Source organism: Diadema antillarum, unplaced genomic scaffold (genome assembly GCF_040938485.1).
Source record: "Diadema antillarum isolate AM-2024a unplaced genomic scaffold, OU_Dant_1.0 scf00000148, whole genome shotgun sequence".
NCBI lineage: Eukaryota > Metazoa > Echinodermata > Echinoidea > Diadematoida > Diadematidae > Diadema > Diadema antillarum.
Window position 1 is genome coordinate 937990 of NW_027271037.1, and position 14602 is coordinate 952591.

The 14602-nt window shown below is 36.7% G+C and overlaps 1 protein-coding gene across 1 annotated transcript; it reads right to left on the reverse strand.

Annotated features, from left to right (window-relative positions):
* Nucleotides 1-2778: 2778 nt before the first annotated feature.
* On the reverse strand, nucleotides 2779-12905 carry LOC139721721 (alpha-N-acetylgalactosamine-specific lectin-like). The gene is made up of 2 exons (XM_071633046.1): nucleotides 12651-12905; nucleotides 2779-3012 (listed from the first exon to the last, which is right to left on the reverse strand). Exons 1-2 carry the CDS (start codon nucleotides 12903-12905, stop codon nucleotides 2779-2781), a joined length of 489 nt encoding a protein of 162 aa, XP_071489147.1.
* Nucleotides 12906-14602: the final 1697 nt, after the last annotated feature.

The window sequence follows — 14602 nt, forward strand, 5'->3', positions numbered from 1 at the left end:
ATGATGCCAGTTTTTGTTTTGTTTTTGCTTTTGATGTTCATGTTGACACCCTTGTTGCTTTTGCTGTGGGTGCTTGTGCTTGTGTGCGTACGTGAGTGTGGGGGACGATGTATTTTGTTTATTTTTATCTTTATTTTATTATTTGTTATCATCTTGCAGCGACTATGTGCACTTAGTGTAGTTTTCGATTTGTGCAAATTGTTAAACCCGTCTTAGCGCGGGTTACTATACTTGGTGGATGTGAAGACTGTGTGTGGTATCTCCAAGGAGGTACTAGGCGAGCCTAGTACCTTCTTGGTATCTCCCCGGCTGGTACGTGACGCTGGTACGTGACGCTGCGACTTGTCCGGCCTGCATGTGGGTGTACAAGGCCACCCAGCTCACGGCGAGCGTGCAGCGCTCGCACGAGCCAGCAAAATCCGCAGAATTTCCAGTCATGAATCGGAACGACCGGCAATGAGAACAGAGATAACGATCGCAACGCTTCGTTGAGCCGCTGAATAGCCCTGAGAGGGTATTTCAGGTTTATCCCTCACAGGGTACTTGCTTGGACTGATCATACAGATGTAAAACGGATCGATGTCCGTGATGTGTATGCAGTATGAAAGGAAGGAAATTGGCTTTTGATCTATTATACTACTTTACATAAGTTGCGAATCATTCTAAAACTTGGACAATTTCATAATGTAACATACATGACGTGATCTGTTGAATGAGTCGTGAATGAGTCGTGTGCAGCGGAGTAATGTGCGGAAGGATCAAAACGAAAATGTTACAAAATGAGCGATATCTTGTCTTCATGGTGTTTGGACATACCTATGATGATTTGCATTGAATTTCATAATTATCCGCCAAGTAAACCAGCACTTCCAAAATGCCTCATTTCTATTCTTTTTTTTTATCAATATTCCAGCAGGGAGGGTGGTTCAAATATTCATCTGAAGATAATAGCACAAAAACGACACTTTCTCCTTGTATAAATGATATGAAATTGGCCCCATAGAGCATCTGTGGGATGAACGCGATGGAGCTGTACGGTGGCGTGTGACCAGTCCACATTTTAGCCGATCTTCGTAAGCTCTTGTTTGAGAGGTGGGATACAATCTCCCAACAGGATATTGATGAACGGAATGAGGAAGAGGTGCCAGGCTGTGCTACCTCCTTGGAGTGGGCCGGGGGAGGGGGGGGGGGGATAAAATGTACGTCCACTATTGAACAATGATTGATATCATTGTTATCTCGTCTTTGCCTCATTCGTTTTGTGTTTTTGAGTGTTTCATTGAGTTTGTTTGCGTGCTTTTATGTGTGTTTGTGTCTTTCTGCAATAAGATTGTACGCTTTGTATTGTTATTTGCTTAATTGTTGTGTTTGCTTTTTCAGTGGTTGTGCTTGTTTTCTGTCAGAGTGCCGTGATTCTGCACTTGTGGTTCGCTTGACTGGATGTCATTCACTCAGATAGAAGAGGCAAAATAAAAGACAACATCAATTTAAAATCAAGTCAATTTTGCAACGTTTTCATCCGACCACATTCCCACCATTTTCACATTTTTGTTTTTATTTAATGGCATACACATGTCCCTCTGTCAAAGTTTAACTAAAAAAAAAAATGTATTGTCGGACAAAAAGTTGTTCAAGCTTTAAGACAATACCAAATATGATGACTAATATTACAGAAATGTAGTTGATCAAAGTTAAGTTTCCATATATATATATATATATATATATATATATATATACATATAATATTTGTGCTGGATAGAATAACCTTTTATCGTACATTGTATGTCTGTGTATGTGTGTGCGTGTGTGTTTGAAGTGTTTGAACCTTTCGGTTTATCTTGGAGACAGAGAGAGATTTTAATGTACAATATCATTGGAATCGACTACAAGACAACAAACATGAAAGTTAAAACTGCTAAATGATGACACTTGTCATACTAATTATATCTTTTGAGTACAGTTGAAGCTTGTTTTAATTAGCTTTCAGTAGTCTTGAATGGAAATACTCATGTTGGACCTTTCGCATATTGCACAGCGAACTCAGAACGTACATCTTTATAGGTTAGAAATTATTAGACCATACACGTCACCTGTTATAGAGAAATAAGTGGATGTGTATGTAATCCAATTTTCACCGAACTGCACAAAGACATTTCAATCAATTTGGATTTACATAAAGACGATTAAAATGGTAAAACGCTCAGGGTTAAAGGGATGGTACAGTATTGGTGGAGATGAGAATTGGGCTTTTAACTTTTTGTGAGATACTAAGAAAACACTTATGATATAGTTCAGAGCATACCATTTTAGGAGGAATTCAAAGTTTAGTTGATGAAAATCAGTTTTGGAATGACTGAAGCATCCAAAAACAAAGTAAAACAAAGCGATCGTCATAAAGTGTGGGTCCCACACTTTATTAGAATTGCTTTTTTTTTATATCTCAGCCATTTCAAAACCAATTTTCATCAAATAAACGTTTAATATTCATAGAATTACATGCTCTTTCATATTTCATAACAGGTTTCTCATTATTTCACCAAAAAATGTTAGAAACCTGAAACTAGGTATCAACCAAAACTGTACGATCCCTTTAAGATCTGAAAAGAGATGTGTTTGAATGAGGGCGTTGAACATTCTAAGCATAAATTATGAGACGAAAGATAATAATATGTGGAACATGATCGGAGAGAAAAACAAATGACGTAATAGTTGGCAAAATTGCTAACGCAAGAACTGACGCAATAAAAGAAACATTATGACGTCACTGGTTGCAGCAGATCAAAAGGTCAATTTGCAGATGTAGTCACCGCGAGCTCCACACTGACCGTCATCCCAGTCTCTGGCCGTATCAGAGCTGGCTCCAGTGTACCACACCCTGCAACAGTCCTGTCTGCCCTGATGGTCGTCCGGCTGGCCACGGCGCCAGTTGGTATACGGAGCTCTAGGAGTGGAATGATCGCTCCAGACCCACCTGCCTTCAGTCGTGATGTCGTTGTAACCAATCCAGAACCCCTGATAAAAGTGTTACACAATTAAAATATGCTACCGGTATTTGTTGCCATCGGGCGCTAGATTTCATTCAATTTGCAGTGCAAATAGAGAAGAGAAATATGCATGGCGTGAAATCGTGAATTTTTTTTGTATATATATATATATATATATATATATATATATATGTATATGTGTGTGTATGTGTGTGTATACGTATGTGTGGAATATAAAAGAGCCCTACCTATACCTGCTGACTGTAAATATCATGTGAGATTAATTTGCAGAAAACAAATGTGATGTTGTTTAGTAATATCCTTGATAAATTGCCACATGATATAATTTTTGACAATGAAGTGATAAATCAGGTCTATTCTGTTAGATTTCTTGGTGTAACTGTAGACAGTAAGCTTTCTTGGAAACAACAATTATAGATTGTATATGCCGCACTATTTCCAGTAACATAGGTGTAATTAATAAAGTAAAGTTTTGTTTTTCTGTTAAAAAGTTGCTAATGTTATATTCAACGTTAATTTTACCCTATTTAACGTATGGAATTATAGTATGGGGAAATACACATTCAACTTATTTGGATAGATTATTTTTGTTACAAAAAAAGCACTTCGAGTAATATGTAATACCTCCAAATATTCCCATACTGACGGATTATTTGTGGAGAATAAGGTTTTGAAAGTAAGGGATTTGTATTATTATTACCTTGGTCAATGTATGTACAGTTTGTATAATAATTCCCTTCCTTCAGTTTTTGAAAATATGTTTAATAAGAATAAAAATATTCATAAATACCCCACTCGTCAAACAGATGAATATCATTTGCCCCTTACCCGAACTCTATTTACAAAATCCACGTTTATCTACAGTGGCCCAAAATTTTGGAATTCCCTTGAGAAAAATATAAAAGATTCCATTAGTTTGAAATCATTCTCTAGTAATTTAAAGAAATATTTGATTAGCTCATATGTACCCCATGATTAGTTTGACTGTTTGGAATTGTTCTTTTTTCTTCACCCTGTATCGAGAATGTTGACCTGCCCTTCGCTCTCTCTACTCCCCCTCTCCCCCTCCCGCCCTCTCTTTCCCTACTCTCTTCTGTGTGTGCACAATGTATGTGGATGCATACATGTGTGTGTACGTGCGTGTGTGTGCGTATGTGTATGTGGGTACTCGTGTGTGCTTGTGTGTATGTGTATGTGTATGTGTATGTGTATGTGTATGTGTATGTCTATGTCTATGTCTATGTCTATGCAGGGAGGTGAGACACCTCCCTGGTCTATGTCTATGTCTATGTGTATGTGTATACATGTGAAAGCGTATACATGTACTTCATGTAAACATCCGATTCGATTGAATGAAAACTGTATACATGTACTTTCAATGATTAGCTTGTACGGTACATGTATCGTTGTATTGCGTTATAAAGTCATATATCATTAACGTATTGTAGTAATGTAAGTGAGGGGACTGCAATCTACAAGTTCGCTTTTTAGCAGCCCCTCAATTTCCATTTCCATGAAGTTCTTTTAAGAACCAATATGTATTATTATGTTCCAATATATGTAATCATGACAAAATGTATTACCTGTGTTTGATTGGAAATGAAAATAAAAAACATGCATGTGAACATGCATGTGTGAAATGAAATGATTGCTCTTTCTGCTCAAAGTTGTTCTCATTAAATACATCTATTGGGATACATTTGCGTCGTCGGAAAAAAAAATGTTATGATTTACAACAATGGGGGACATCGAAATGAATGATCTATATAGGTGCAATTGATCAAACCGTACTTTTAATGCCATTGAATGATAAACGTTATTCTGAAGATTCGGGCAATAATCAGTATTTACGATTAAAGTTCCAACGGTTCGTTATTCCGGAAAAGAAATAACATTGTACGCATCCATTAACAAACCTTTGGAATATTAGATCTTCGCAATGACGAACCCTATATCGTTTTCAGATTAATGAGCCTCAGGGTAAACTTATTCCATTTCTTGGAAAAGCAAACCTTTGGTATAATGAGCCTTCGGGATAAACGCCACAAATTTACGAAATAACGATTCCCTTTCCATTTTTTGATTGACGAACATATTTATACTCATGCAGTTTTTTTTTCATGTTTCGGAATAACGAATCTTATTTCATTTTCGGACTAAGGAACCTTCCGAATAACGAACTTCACCAATGTGTATAATGGCCCTGCTTTTGTGCGTTATTTTAGGTATCCCTTAAAATGAGTCCATTGATATAATCATCCTCTGTAGTCGTGTTATCAATTTCTCCGTCACAATCATGAAATTTTAATTCAGTAAGGTAAAACATACTTCCCCGGAGGCTACCCACGTCACCTGTCCGGGCACCTGCCAAGTACAGGGTCTTCTTGTTAGCTCCACATTAATCGTGTTTTTTGACGCAAGTTTCTAGCAATGGGTGATCTTCGTTATTCAGAAGGTTCGTTAATCGGGTGCTTGCCATTAGTTCCACACCCACGAGTTATGCAACTCACGACTTATACTGCCCACTTGTTATACAGCTCACGAGTTAGACACTAAGTAAACAAGGCCCGTGAGTTCGGCATCAAGTAAAATAGGCCCACGAGTTATACGGTCCATAAATTTGTCACAAGGCAAATTGGGCATACAAGACGGACAGTAGGCAAAAAAAAAAAGGCAAATTGGGCACACAAGACGGACAGTAGGCAAAAAAGGGCAAGCGAGTCCGATGGTACGCAATAAAAAGCTCAAGAGACAGGCACTAAGCATAAACGGTCAACGAGTTCGACGGAAATTACAACGGCATAATTATATAAACCAAATAAAAATACGTGGTTGTAAAGGGTGTACCGATAACGGTATATAAGGAATTAGACAAATTAAGTGTATGAAAATATATAGATATAAGTGATGAGAGAGAAGATTTGTTACTCTAGTCTTGCTCTAATGGGCTCTAGCATGTTACTATAGCCGCATGCACGCATGGACAGTTGCCCTCCCTCATCCCCCTGAATTATGAAGACCTGTCTTATAGTATGTGTGTGTGTGTGTGTGTGTGTGCGCGCGCGCGCTCGTAAAAACTTACAAAATGTCACTAAAAATGTGGACCAGAACGCTCTACTTCGATTCCAAAAATGCAAAAGCACTCTCGTTTACGTTTTAAATCTTTAACCTTTGTAGGTATTCTTGATTGGTAAGTATAACTTGATAATCTGTACGGTAATGACATATATACCGCGCACTTTTTTCTTTTTTTTTCTTTTTTTTTCTTTTTTTTTTTTGGGGGGGGGGGGGGGGGGTTATTAGGAATTGGTCCCAATAGAGTCCTTTTCATGAAATATATGAGACTTCCGGTTCGTTCAAATCAGTATATATATATATTAGGGGGTCACTATATCCCTTGAATTCACGCCCATTTCTACATGTCTATATCTCTTATTGTTTATAATAATCATGATGTTTATCGATATTTTTGTCTTCTTTGATCTCACATCATAAGTTTTCTATCTTGCAGCAGGACTTTTTTTTTAAATTTTGGTGCCCTAGTTTTATAACATCTATTTGAACAGCTATATGAAGATTATAACTTCAACGTCCATTATCATTATCTTTTGCGGTGGTAGACGACTTTATCCCCCGAAGCCGTCCCTTCCCTTCCCGCAAAACATGCTCTTATTCAGGAAAAAAAATGTCTATATTCTGACCAGCCGACTGGAAAAACGTCCAACTGTGAAAAGAACTTTACAAGGAAATGTTTCACAAAATAATCGTCCATGTCGAAGTGCAAGCCTGCTTTGAAGGATCTGTAGGGGTTTATTCATCAGCGCAACTTTAATAACATAAGCGTCCACCAAGAAAATTGTAATGATACAAGAAAAGAAGAGGCATGCTTGCAAAGAACTATTTATTCCCTCGAGAATTAAGGAATTCCTTCGAGAATTTTGAGGAGGATTATTAAAAGCAAAAAGAAAAAAAACATATAGTAAATCGAGGATGCATCGTTGCGATATAAAATGTTTTCATTAGTTTGTGTAATTCATACATTATACTGACAGATGTTGCTATAACTGGTTCTCAAATAATTCTTTACCGTCCGGTATATGTAATACTTAACTAGTAATGCGAGAGAACAGGGGGAAGTTATGACGTACGGCCCATCTGTCTTCTAGCTTAAAATGGGGCAAGTCTACAAAAAATACCACGATGTCATGTTAGATACCTAAACATGAAGCTATACATCGTTCTCGTTTGTTTGTTTGTTTGTTTCTTTCTTTCTTTCTTTCTTTCTTTCTTTCTTTCTTTCTTTGGGGGTCCATGAAGAGTACATTGTTATCATTGTCATGAATGTCACACCCTTTACACTATTTACACTACTTTGCACAATTCAATTAGGTACAGTCTCACACTCTACAGCGTGAAATAAAGTGCCCCCTCCAATATGTTATTTCTTTCTCATATATCTTATTTCTTCCCCTAATGTCAATAATGCAACACCCTGTACAAATAAACCCCTGCAAAAAAAGTTCTGCAATTCCGATTTGATGTATCATATTTCTCTTAAAACTACATCATTTCATTCAAATATGACATCATGAGAAAGTCTGATTAATTTTCTTTACAACGACCACTCAATTGTTTACATTATGCATTCTTGGCATGCACAGTATGACTGAGTATGAGGAAAGGTCAAATGTGAAATGTTGCAAAATAGAGCAAACGTGATATGTCAAACAGTATAATTCTCATTTGCTTTGTCGTTTCAGTGAAGAAATGTGCTTGAAAAGAATGCATTGTGAGATTATCATTAGATTCCAGGCTTCATCCATGAATTAAAAGCTGCGGAAGTATCTGCAGATTAAAATTGAACATAAAGGTTGACCAAACAGTCATCTAATGTCTAGGAAATGGAAGTTTTTGAAAGAATTTATTTTGAGGCGTTTATCTACATGCAGTTGGGATACAGGTGGCGCTCTTTATCCTGTCTTGTGGACCTTTTGTCCAGTGTCGAACTCTTGGCTCTTATTTGCCAAGTGTCGGTCTCGTGGACATTCTTTTTTTTTGCGTTGTGCTGGACTCGTAAGCCCTTTTTGCGCAGTGTCGATCTCGTGGGCCTTATTTCCCTAGTGTCAGACTCATGGGCCTTGTGTGCCTAGTGTAGAACCCATTTTTCAATGTTGAACTCGTTGGACGTATGACTCGTTGGCGTCAGTTTGTGGGATAACCCTCGATTATCATATTTAAAATCGAAACGGTTAGCTACGCAAAAAAAAAAAATCCCTTTACCTGTAAACAGGCTCCTTAAATCGAAGAAAATGGGTTCATTAATCAGAACATCGTGGCGATATCCCAAAGGTTCGTTATCAAAAGGTTCGTTGATCCAAAAATGAAATATAAAGTTCGATATTCCGAAGGTTCGTTAATCCGAGGATGTAATAAGGTTCGTTATTCCGGTATGTTAATTTGAAAATAGAATAAGGTTCGCTATTCCAAAGGTTTGTCAATTCGAAAATGAAGTATGGTTCGTAGATAAGAAAAAAAAAGATAAATACAAACGAACTTCGAAATAACGAACCTTATTAAAGTCGTATTAAGTCATATTCTTATCCAGCTGATTACAACTTCGCAAATTCGTACTGAGGCAACTAAAGCTTGGAACACCCTGTATGTACTATTACCCGAAATTCATTATCAATGTAGTCACATAGTTATGTTATGTCAGTAAAGCTGTGTACGGAGGTTAATCCATCGTTAGAGCAAAATAAGAAATGATCTGATATGAAACGAAATGAATACAGTACAATACAATAATTACATTTGTATGGCGCTATTAAGTTATGCAAACGGCAAACTGTATCACAGTTCTTAAAAGAAAATCAAGGGTTATGGGACGAAAGGGCTTTCTGTAGCTCAGTGGGTAGAGAACCGGTCTAGCAATCCGGAGGTCTCGGTTTCAAATCCCGATGGAAACCCATTTTCTTTGTTCAAAATCTTTACCCTCTATCATTTGTTTCTGGTCAGTTTTCCTTTTTTTTTGTGTGTGTCGTTTGTTTTTACCATGATTATCTATATCGCGGGTGCTATTTACATTACTCTACGGCGCTGCAACGAAAAAAGAAACTCCTGTCTGCTTAATTTCTCATCCAATTATAATATTCTCATGGCAAACACAAATAAAAAGAAAGAGCAAGTTATTAAGATCAATACATCACTGCAAAGAATTTCAATTCTGCTGAACTAGGAAAACAAGAAAACAGAACTAGGAAAACAAGAAAGTATGTTTGAAAACACAAAAACTTCGTTTAAAATGTTTAAAATGTCCGATGTGATTTAAAGTATAAAAATATGACATCGGTGTTTGCATTAAAAATGTTTATTCTCTCGACTACTATTCGCTTGACACTATGCGGGTTGCCAAAGCCCCATCTACCTCGTATGTCTTACCCATGCAGGAGTTGGAATCGTATATCGCCAGTAATTGTAGAGGAAAGAGGGGGGGGGGGGGGGTTATTAGGAATTGGTCCCAATAGAGTCCTTTTTATGAAATATATGAGACTTCCGGTTCGTTCAAATCAGTATATATATATATATTAGGGGGTCACTATATCCCTTGAATTCACGCCCATTTCTACATGTCTATATCTCTTATTGTTTATAATAATCATGATGTTTATCGATATTTTTGTCTTCTTTGATCTCACATCATAAGTTTTCTATCTTGCAGCAGGACTTTTTTTTAAATTTTGGTGCCCTAGTTTTATAACATCTATTTGAACAGCTATATGAAGATTATAACTTCAACGTCCATTATCATTATCTTTTGCGGTGGTAGACGACTTTATCCCCCGAAGCCGTCCCTTCCCTTCCCGCAAAACATGCTCTTATTCAGGAAAAAAAATGTCTATATTCTGACCAGCCGACTGGAAAAACGTCCAACTGTGAAAAGAACTTTACAAGGAAATGTTTCACAAAATAATCGTCCATGTCGAAGTGCAAGCCTGCTTTGAAGGATCTGTAGGGGTTTATTCATCAGCGCAACTTTAATAACATAAGCGTCCACCAAGAAAATTGTAATGATACAAGAAAAGAAGAGGCATGCTTGCAAAGAACTATTTATTCCCTCGAGAATTAAGGAATTCCTTCGAGAATTTTGAGGAGGATTATTAAAAGCAAAAAGAAAAAAAACATATAGTAAATCGAGGATGCATCGTTGCGATATAAAATGTTTTCATTAGTTTGTGTAATTCATACATTATACTGACAGATGTTGCTATAACTGGTTCTCAAATAATTCTTTACCGTCCGGTATATGTAATACTTAACTAGTAATGCGAGAGAACAGGGGGAAGTTATGACGTACGGCCCATCTGTCTTCTAGCTTAAAATGGGGCAAGTCTACAAAAAATACCACGATGTCATGTTAGATACCTAAACATGAAGCTATACATCGTTCTCGTTTGTTTGTTTGTTTGTTTCTTTCTTTCTTTCTTTCTTTCTTTCTTTCTTTCTTTCTTTGGGGGTCCATGAAGAGTACATTGTTATCATTGTCATGAATGTCACACCCTTTACACTATTTACACTACTTTGCACAATTCAATTAGGTACAGTCTCACACTCTACAGCGTGAAATAAAGTGCCCCCTCCAATATGTTATTTCTTTCTCATATATCTTATTTCTTCCCCTAATGTCAATAATGCAACACCCTGTACAAATAAACCCCTGCAAAAAAAGTTCTGCAATTCCGATTTGATGTATCATATTTCTCTTAAAACTACATCATTTCATTCAAATATGACATCATGAGAAAGTCTGATTAATTTTCTTTACAACGACCACTCAATTGTTTACATTATGCATTCTTGGCATGCACAGTATGACTGAGTATGAGGAAAGGTCAAATGTGAAATGTTGCAAAATAGAGCAAACGTGATATGTCAAACAGTATAATTCTCATTTGCTTTGTCGTTTCAGTGAAGAAATGTGCTTGAAAAGAATGCATTGTGAGATTATCATTAGATTCCAGGCTTCATCCATGAATTAAAAGCTGCGGAAGTATCTGCAGATTAAAATTGAACATAAAGGTTGACCAAACAGTCATCTAATGTCTAGGAAATGGAAGTTTTTGAAAGAATTTATTTTGAGGCGTTTATCTACATGCAGTTGGGATACAGGTGGCGCTCTTTATCCTGTCTTGTGGACCTTTTGTCCAGTGTCGAACTCTTGGCTCTTATTTGCCAAGTGTCGGTCTCGTGGACATTCTTTTTTTTGCGTTGTGCTGGACTCGTAAGCCCTTTTTGCGCAGTGTCGATCTCGTGGGCCTTATTTCCCTAGTGTCAGACTCATGGGCCTTGTGTGCCTAGTGTAGAACCCATTTTTCAATGTTGAACTCGTTGGACGTATGACTCGTTGGCGTCAGTTTGTGGGATAACCCTCGATTATCATATTTAAAATCGAAACGGTTAGCTACGCAAAAAAAAAAAAAATCCCTTTACCTGTAAACAGGCTCCTTAAATCGAAGAAAATGGGTTCATTAATCAGAACATCGTGGCGATATCCCAAAGGTTCGTTATCAAAAGGTTCGTTGATCCAAAAATGAAATATAAAGTTCGATATTCCGAAGGTTCGTTAATCCGAGGATGTAATAAGGTTCGTTATTCCGGTATGTTAATTTGAAAATAGAATAAGGTTCGCTATTCCAAAGGTTTGTCAATTCGAAAATGAAGTATGGTTCGTAGATAAGAAAAAAAAAGATAAATACAAACGAACTTCGAAATAACGAACCTTATTAAAGTCGTATTAAGTCATATTCTTATCCAGCTGATTACAACTTCGCAAATTCGTACTGAGGCAACTAAAGCTTGGAACACCCTGTATGTACTATTACCCGAAATTCATTATCAATGTAGTCACATAGTTATGTTATGTCAGTAAAGCTGTGTACGGAGGTTAATCCATCGTTAGAGCAAAATAAGAAATGATCTGATATGAAACGAAATGAATACAGTACAATACAATAATTACATTTGTATGGCGCTATTAAGTTATGCAAACGGCAAACTGTATCACAGTTCTTAAAAGAAAATCAAGGGTTATGGGACGAAAGGGCTTTCTGTAGCTCAGTGGGTAGAGAACCGGTCTAGCAATCCGGAGGTCTCGGTTTCAAATCCCGATGGAAACCTATTTTCTTTGTTCAAAATCTTTACCCTCTATCATTTGTTTCTGGTCAGTTTTCCTTTTTTTGTGTGTGTGTCGTTTGTTTTTACCATGATTATCTATATCGCGGGTGCTATTTACATTACTCTACGGCGCTGCAACGAAAAAAGAAACTCCTGTCTGCTTAATTTCTCATCCAATTATAATATTCTCATGGCAAACACAAATAAAAAGAAAGAGCAAGTTATTAAGATCAATACATCACTGCAAAGAATTTCAATTCTGCTGAACTAGGAAAACAAGAAAACAGAACTAGGAAAACAAGAAAGTATGTTTGAAAACACAAAAACTTCGTTTAAAATGTTTAAAATGTCCGATGTGATTTAAAGTATAAAAATATGACATCGGTGTTTGCATTAAAAATGTTTATTCTCTCGACTACTATTCGCTTGACACTATGCGGGTTGCCAAAGCCCCATCTACCTCGTATGTCTTACCCATGCAGGAGTTGGAATCGTATATCGCCAGTAATTGTAGAGGAAAGTGTTTTCCGCCTCGCTCAGCACCGATGTCAAATGACCACCAAGACGGACGCAGTGGTTCTCCGCGTCCTGCCAGGTTTTCTTGGCTAAGAAGAGTCGATAGCAGGAGCCGTAGAACCCAGTCCAGAACCTTGGACAGGACACACTCGCCTGGCCACCAACAGCCATGTAAGACGCCAGGACCACAAGAAAAGCGATCGTCAGCTTCATGATTTCAGGTTTCGAGAAACTTACTAGTTTCTTTCGTGGGATGAATGATACAACAGAGGGAAGACTTGAAGATTAGATAAAATGTGAATTAAAGAAATACAGGATATTGCTTAGAACACGTGCTTGGATTTTCAATTTTCAATAATATTTAAAATGCATTTATCAGGAATTTTCTGCATGGAATATATATACATATATATATATATATATATATATATATACTGTAAAAACATCGGTAAAAGATTTAACACCACGGGTGTTAAATATAACACCGATCAAACTTCAATAAAGGACCACACCCACAGGTGTTGAAAATGCACTGTGATGGTGTTGAAAAGTGTTCACCTGACACTTCGTGGTGTTAATTTGACACTGTACCTGGTGTTATTTTGACACTGTACTGGTGTTAATTAAAAAATGACACCACATGGTGTTGATTTGATATTTGTTGGTGTTAATATCAATGGTTTAACACCCGTCCAGCTTCAATAAGAGACCACACCAGCTGGTGTTACTTTGGTGTATATTTATTTTCACATTTTTTCAAAAATCTAGTATTTTAATGTAAAATTCTTGATCGTCTTGTTTAAATTAAAAATCAACAAGAAGTGCAGTTACTAAGAAACTCTTCAAAAAACAGTTTAAAATTTCGAAATGACACCCGGAGGTGTTAATTTAACACCATAAATGAGCACCGAAAATTTAACACCAGCTCGGTGTTCACTATTTAACACCGGACTTTTTGCAGTGTATGTATATATATATATATATATATATATATATATATATATATATCAAATTGAATGCAGTCATTTCTTTTTGTTTACAAGACAATGGAGCATACAGTGTGTACACCCAAATATAAAACTGAGGTATATATGTGTACAGATTAAAGAAAAGAATAAGATGACACGTCGATTGGGAACCACTCTGAATAAAGTGAATCAAATGATCAGACGGAATTATGGTACATGTATTGGGAGTGTAAATGCAGAAGACTGTCTTTAAGCATACGTCTTGAAGATACGACATCCTTGAAAGAGAAGAAAAAATGGGCTAAACATACATCTTGTATACTTATCGAAAAGAAAAGAAAAGGCAAAAAAAAACAGTAACATTCTGGCATCAGATTGCAACAACGAAAATTGCATAGACGCTATATTTACAGAGAATGAGGTGAGTGAGGTGAGTGCTGGTGCAAGTGGAAGAGCAGAGCAGGCGCGCGATACTACAAGTTGTACTAGGTGCCTTTTTAAGATAGAAAAACTTGAATATCATATTCATTGAATATTTTATGTAGGACACTGGGGAGTATCAAAACATTAACAATTAATCTATTTAGTGTTTTTTTTTATTACAAAGGTCAGATATAAGCCGATTCCGATAACTTGATATAATGTACACTGTCATGTTTGCTTTAAAAGAAAAATATGAAGTGCATGCTTTAGTTTGTTCGGGAAGAGAATTCCATAATATCCTCTCCATTGTGTAGGATGGATCAGGGAGGTGAGACAAAACCTCCCTTGATGGATCTATGAGCGACAAGTAACTTCGGGTTACAATGAATGTCATTGCAATGACGAGTAGGATAGGAGTGTACTTTGCTATTTGAAATGAAAGTATCATGGAAGAACGGTACTAAATTTTTAATGTATTTGAACATTAAAAAAAATTAATGAATATGAAAATCATTTACT